The sequence below is a fragment of the Stegostoma tigrinum genome, chromosome 46, assembly GCF_030684315.1.
Source record: "Stegostoma tigrinum isolate sSteTig4 chromosome 46, sSteTig4.hap1, whole genome shotgun sequence".
Taxonomy (NCBI): domain Eukaryota; kingdom Metazoa; phylum Chordata; class Chondrichthyes; order Orectolobiformes; family Stegostomatidae; genus Stegostoma; species Stegostoma tigrinum.
Genome location: NC_081399.1, coordinates 11840856 through 11848120, shown reverse-complemented (window position 1 = coordinate 11848120; position 7265 = coordinate 11840856). Strand labels below are relative to the sequence as shown.

Sequence of the window (7265 nt, the reverse complement as noted above, 5' to 3'; positions counted from 1 at the left end):
TACTGCGTCCAGTTCTGGGCGCCCTATTATAGGAAAGATGTGGATGCTTTGGAGAGGGTTCAGAGGAGGTTTACCAGGATGCTGCCTGGACTGGAGGGCTTATCTTATGAAGAGAGGTTGACTGAGCTCGGTCTCTTTTCATTGGAGAAAAGGAGGAGGAGAGGGGACCTAATTGAGGTATACAAGATAATGAGAGGCATAGATAGAGTCGATAGCCAGAGACTATTTCCCAGGGCAGAAATGGCTAGCACGAGGGGTCATAGTTTTAAGCTGGTTGGTGGAAAGTATAGAGGGGATGTCAGAGGCAGGTTCTTTACGCAGAGAGTTGTGAGAACATGGAATGCGTTGCCAGCAGCAGTTGTGGAAGCAAGGTCATTGGGGTCATTTAAGAGACTGCTGGACATGCATATGGTCACAGAAATTTGAGGGTGCATCCATGAGGATCAATGGTCGGCACAACATTGTGGGCTGAAGGGCCTGTTCTGTGCTGTACTGTTCTATGTTCTATGTTCTATGTTCTATACACACACACACACACACACACACACAAATACACGTATGGGTTGGGGGGAGGCAGTGTGACAGCAGGGCTGGGAGTGATAATATTTTGAAGACTTCAATGAAATCACCTCTTTATCTGCTAAATTCTAGAGAAAATGTTATTTTCTATGATCTCTCTTCATAACTTGATGCCTGAAGTCTAGATATCATTCTTGTAAATCAATGCAGTACTCCCTCCAAGGTCAATATATCCTTCCGAAGGTATGATGTCCACACCTGCTCACAGCACTTCAAGTGGGGTCTAACCAGGGATTTCTGTAACTGCAGCATAACGTCTTCATCCTTGTACTCCAGTCCTCTGGATATAAAGGCCAGCATTTATGATGATGATGATTCCATTAGACGGGTTGCTTATTTTCTACAGCTGTTTGTGATATTTTAAAGATTGATGCAGCTGAACCTCCAAGTCTGTTTTGGCATCCATTGTATCTAACTTCATACCATTGAGAATGTCCCCTGGTCCACCCCTTTTTTGGTCCAAATTGCTTAACCTCACACTTGTTGACATTGAACTGCATCTGCCATAGTTTTACCTATTCCCCCAGGCTATCAATATCCTTTTGTAATTTTATGCTATCATCCACAGGGTCTAAAACACCCCCTAACATGGATCCATGAGCAAATGTGGATCTTGCAGGTGGGACCAGTTTAATTTGGGATTATGTTCAGCATGGTCTGGTTGGACCAAATGGTCTGTTTCCATGATGTATGACTCTGTGACTCTATCTGACTTTCTCTGCCATTGTCCAAGTTGTTAATAATTAGTGAGAATAATTTCGACACAGCTCTAACACAGATCATAGTGGGATACTACTAGTCACCGTCATGTCCAGTCATAAACCCATAAGAAACAAGAACAAGAATTCAAGTCTGCTCTAACATTTAACAGGATCATGGCTGATCCCACATGTCCAAATTCCTGACCTTTCCCTGTAATCATTGATTCCTCGGCTTATTATGAATCGATCTATGCCAGCCTTAAATACACACAAGGATTCTCTGTGGCTTCGAGTTCCAAATACTCTTAACCCTGAGAGAAGAAATGCTTCCTCAATTCAGCCTGAAATTGGTGCACCTTTATTCAGAGACTGTGCCCTCTGGTCATTGTGTAGGGGACAACAAAAGAACAGAATGAATGTTATTTAAATGGAGGCAACCAATAGGAAGCTGCTGATCTTGTGCAGGTAACACAGAAATTTAGCACACAGTGTGCGGCAGATAATCAGGAAATGTAATGGAGTGTTAGCTCTTAGTTCAAGGGGGTTGGAGTGCAAGAAGAGGGGAATCTTCCTGCAACTGCACAAGGTGCTGGTGAGCCCAATGCTGGAGGAATCCCATGGAGAGAAACATCCTCTCAGCATTTACACTGTCAAGCCTCTTATGAATTCACACTGTTTCAATGAGATTACCTTGCATTCATTTGAACTTTAGTGAGTAAAGTTCCAACCTGTTCAGCCTTTGCTCATAAGACAATCTCTCCACACCTGGGATCATCGGAGTGAACCTTCTCTGAACTGCCTCCAATGAAATGATGTCTTTCCTCAAATGAAGAGACCAAAACTGCTCACATTCCTCCAGAAGTGGGCTCACCAGCACCTTGTGCAGTTGCTGTAAGATTTCCCTCTTCTTGCACTCCAAATCCCTTGAAATAAGAGCCAACACTCCACTACATTTCCTGATTTTCTGCTGCACACTGTGTGCTAAATTTATGTGTTACTTGCGCAAGATAAACGGCTTCCTATTGCTTGTCTCCATTTAAATAATATTCTGTTCTTTTGTTGTCCCCTACACAATGACCAGCTTCACATTTTCCCTTATTCCACTCATTTTACCATTATTTGTGCACTCACTTAACTTGTCAATATCTATCTGCAAACCATCTGTATCCCTCTCACAATTTGCCTTTCCACCATTTTGTGTGTGGTCTGCAAATTCGGCTCCAGTATCTTGGCTTCCTCATTACAGTGAAAGGCCGCAAATGGAAACTTTGATTTTGTAGTTTTTTGTAGGATCTTTTTGTAGGATCGGCCATGCATGGACTTTGGTTTAGCTCAGTTGGCTGGATAGCTGGCTTGCAATGCAAACCAGGGCCAATAGCAGAGGGTCAAATGTCACACCAGCTCATGTGATCTTGAAGGACTCTCCTTCCAATCTCTACCTTTGCCTGAAGAGTGGTGACCCTCAGGTTAAACCAGCACCAGTTATCTCTCTCTAATGAAAGATCAAGATTATGATAACTTTGCCTTGTCTGAATTGAACTGACTTTAATATAGTTCTTTGTGAATTTTATTTCATTAAATGCTGCACACTTTTGCAACAAAAAAATCACTGACTTACATGAATTATTCAATTTTATTCTTTAACAATTCCTTATCATCATATTCTATAAACAACAGTGTTCTGACACGGGTCGCTGCCAGAATTTCTATAACCAAATGGTTTAAAGGGAAGCTTTGAAAACACTGCAATCCTCATGTCCCTGTGGAGATTTCCAGAGAGTATAGATAAGAGGCTTCATTAACTCGCAGTTTAATTCAGTCAGATTGTTCATTGAGGCAGAGTATTGCAGTCAGAAAATGCACGGAATTATTCTCAGTGCCAACAAAATATATTACATGATCCTGGCTGTCATTGGTGTTCCAGGTAAGTGAGATACCACTGAAACTCTAAGCATGCTGCCCTTGGATTTACTGTGGGACTGACACTGCTGATGGATTTTATACAGATATTGGATCACTTTTATCATTTTATTTCTAAAATATGGAATGGTCTGAATGAACTCCGCAGTTTTGATTTACTGCCTCAGATCCAAGTGACGCTCTGATTGTATTGTGCATGATGTGTTTAGTACAATGATGCAGATTCTAGAAGCAGTGATGCTTTGATATAGGCATCGGTGCTTTTAATCACTGCATTGACAGCACAGAAAGCTCTCATTTCCTTCTGAAAAAGAAAAGATATTTTCTGATCAGAAACAGAAATTGCTGGAGAAACTCAGCAGGTTTTGGAAGCCCTTGTGGAGAGAAAGCGGAGTTAATGTTCTGAGCCTGGTGACCCCTCTCCAGAACTGATTCTGTTGGAACAGAACTGGTTTTGTTCTCATTTGCTTCATTGTCCAGATTTATCCGAATCTCCAGTCCACATTTCCCTCTTGTACAGGACACCCAGATCACACAGAGGTTCAGCGGAACTTTGTCCAATTTGCTGATTGTGATAGAGGGTGGTGTTGTCCCTGCTCATGACATGGTTCCTTGCTCTGACAAAAGTTTGGGCTCAGTCTCGACATCTCAGTTTGGACGGTTTTAAACTACCTGCCTCTCTCTCTCTCTCTCTCTCTCTCTCTCTGAGTCTGGCGTGACTCCCTCACCCAACCCCGACCCCCAGCCTCTCTTTCTTGGTTTCAAATGCTATTAAACTGGACTCGACAACAAAGATCAGCATCGTATTGGGCACGTTGTGCCTCCTGGCAATGACATGGGCTGGAAGATAAAGGGTTTACTGCTGCAGTTGGAAATTACACTTTGATACATGTCTCACAGGCTCCTCCATGACCCTAGGATCTCTGTGGCTTTCCCCGTCAAATTGACAGTGACCTGGAGCATTTGTCTCACCACACACTGTCTTTTCCTGATTAAACCATCCACATCTCCGTTGATCCATCTTCTAGCACTTTTTCCACATTCTCCTTTCAGTAAAATCATTCACAATTCCACAGAACCATGAGCTTCTCCTCTTTAAATATCCCCCCAGGCTCTATCAATGTTTTCAACCCGTTCATTCCTGATGTGAACCACAACCTGACAGCTTCTCTCTCAACAGGTGTGATGTGACTAACTGTGTATTTTCATTTATTTACATGGACATTTTATTCATCACAATCCCTGTTCTGTGACTATTTTCTTGTATTGCCAAAGATTGACAACTGAACTGGAGGTGTCAGAAACAAAAGCGGAATTTGCTGGAAAAGCTCAGCAGGTCTCACAGCCTCTGTGGCGAGAAATCAGAGTTAACATTTCAGGTCCAGTGACCCTTCCTCAGAACTGGTGGTAGCTACGAAAATGTTGGTTTTTATGTAAAAGATAGGGTGAGGGGTGGAGGTAAGGAGTAAACTATAGATGGGGATAAAACCCTAAGAGAGCTGTTGGACAGACAAAACAAGTGGAAAAAGATCTGGCCAGGAGGGTAAATAGCTGTATTTGGAGACTGTTAGTGGCTTATAATGTGTTGGGTGTAATAGCAAACAATCTGATAACAAGGCCTGGTCTGTGGGGATTGGGGTTCGTACATGGAAATGCCTAAGCCTGAATATTGTTGCACACAATATTGGGTCCGGAAGGGTGTAAAGTTCCTAAGTGGAAAATCAGACGCTGTTCCTCCAGCTTGTACTGAGCTTCACTGGAGCACTTCAGCAACCCTGAGACAGAGGTATTGGCCAGTGACCAGGGTGTGTTGAAGTGGCAGGTAACTGGAGGCTCAGGGATGTTTTTGCAGGCAAAATGTCGATCTTCTGCAAAGCAGTCACCCAGTCTGCACTTTGTTTCCCCAATGCACAGGAGACCACATTGTGAGCAGCGAATGCAGTAGACTAGATTACTCGAACCTATGTTTGGACCCTTGGATACTGGGGAGAGAGGAGGTAAATGGCAGATGTCATATCTTCCGTGGCTGTGGGGGATGGCGCTATGGGGCAGTTGCGGGGTGGAGCTAGTGTTGGGAGTAAAGGAGGAGTGGACCAGAGTGTCCCAGAGGGAATGGTCCTGGTGAAAGGCTGACACGGGAAGTGAGGGAGATATACACCTGGTGATGTCCCCTTTTATTCAGAGACAATGTTCACTTGTCCTTGATTCCCCCATCAGGGGAAACATCCTCTCAACACGTATGAATTTTGCTCATAAGCTGATCGCTCCAATTTAGGGGTCAATCTACCTTTCTGGCACCATGTTCCATTCGTATGCTCTTTATCTGCAAGTAGCTAGTAAACACATGTTCCAGGTGTCTGGTGGGAAATGGGGTGGCATGGTGGAATCTGGAATGGAATTCTGGTCCAGGTACTGTCCAAACGTAAGTGTGTCTGACCACTTCATAAGATTAAACCAGAACAGGATCCTATCTTCAAAGTTATGGGACCTTAGCTTTTCATGACTACAAGGTTGAAAAGGTGTGGAAGTAAAAGAAAATCATTCCCATTTGACCAGAATGATAAGAAATCAGCTTACATTTTCATGGGTGCTGGGTTCAGTTCCCTTCAGCTTCCTGCCTTCCCACAACAGGCTGGTAAATGTTACAACAGTTGAGAAAGCGAAGTTACAGATGGAAAACCTCAATCAAACTTGAAAAGAAATAAAACAGCATTCAGAAGGTGAACTGAGACTCATCCCTTCAACTCTTTGTTTGCTAAATCTTGAAGTGGACAAGTCTGAGTTGAACTGAGATCATATTTGTGATGTTTAAACATTTATTGTAATTCAAAGACCATGTCCTTTTGGTACCAGAATGCAAATATAATTGCCGAGACTCGGACAGTCTGTTCGCTTCAAAGTATTTTTGTCTATTTTCTTTTCTCTCCACTATAGTTAATTTACTGGCAATCATGATCCTGTCTCGTGGAAACTGTGGCCTATCTTCATGCACAACTTGCTACCTGGTGGCCATGGCAGCATCAGATCTGATAGTTCTCATCTCTGAGGTCATACTGAGGCAGATCAATGCTTATTATTTCCCATTATCTTTCTTGGATATCACTCCTGTGTGCAGCATCATCTATGTCTCATCAACAGCAGCCACCTCCTGCTCTGTTTGGTTCACAGTCACTTTCAGCTTTGATCGATTTGTCACTATTTGCTGCCAGAAACTGAAAACTAAATATTGCACAAAGAGAAATGCAGTTGTAGTCCTATCAACAACCTGCACTGTAATGTGTTTGATGCATGTTCCTTTCTACTTTAGATATCAACCTTATACAATACTTTACAACTTGCCATGGCTCTGTATTTCAAAGCCGAGCTATTACAGTGATCCAAGCTGGGTGGGATTTAAATGGTTCATTACAGTTTTTCATCCATTGCTGCCATTCATTCTAATTCTGCTGCTCAACGCTCTAACAGTCAGACATATTATAGTGGCCAGTCGAGTCCGTAAGGGACTGAGGGGTCAGAGCAAGGGAAAGAATCGCAGTGATCCAGAGATGGAGAGCAGAAGGATGTCTATAATTTTACTCTTTACCATTTCTGGCAGCTTTATAATTTTATGGTCGATATATGTGATAAATTTCATTTGCAAGATTATTCCTGGAATTTATCCTTTAAATGAAAATCATTCTTTACATGTGTTTGAACAAGTTGGAGTTATGTTGGTGAATTTAAGTTGCTGTACAAATGCATTTATTTATGGGGTGACACAGTCCAAATTTAGACACCAGATAAAGAAAGCAATAAATTGTTCTTTTACATAAAACAATATCCTCATTCACAAATGGAACAACGGTGTTTGTGTCCCATTTCTGGGAGAAGTGGGCGCGCACAGACACACAACAACATGGACCAACAGCATTGTATCACCTTAAACACAAGAAGAATAGACAGAGAGACAGATCGAGGGCAGTTTAACACCATTTCAATAGATGCAGCCCCCCAAGCAACAGAGGTTTCTAACTGAGATACATCCACGGAGAGACACAGGGACATAGAGATACACACACACAGTCA

General features: G+C 42.6%; 1 protein-coding gene across 1 annotated transcript; it reads left to right on the top strand.

Annotated features, from left to right (window-relative positions):
* Window positions 1–3111: 3111 nt before the first annotated feature.
* LOC132207405 (probable G-protein coupled receptor 139) lies at window positions 3112–7012 on the top strand. The gene is made up of 2 exons (XM_059642915.1): window positions 3112–3204; window positions 6135–7012. Exons 1-2 carry the CDS (start codon window positions 3138–3140, stop codon window positions 7010–7012), a joined length of 945 nt encoding a protein of 314 aa, XP_059498898.1. The 5' UTR covers window positions 3112–3137.
* The last annotated feature ends 253 nt before the right edge of the window (window positions 7013–7265 follow it).

Coding starts and splice junctions, on each gene's coding strand:
- LOC132207405 (XM_059642915.1), top strand. CDS start 3,138: ATGCACGGAATTATTCTCAGTGCCAACAAAATATATTACATGATCCTG. Junction 3,205..6,134: donor GGCTGTCATTGGTGTTCCAG/GTAAGTGAGATA, acceptor TCTCCACTATAG/TTAATTTACTGGCAATCATG.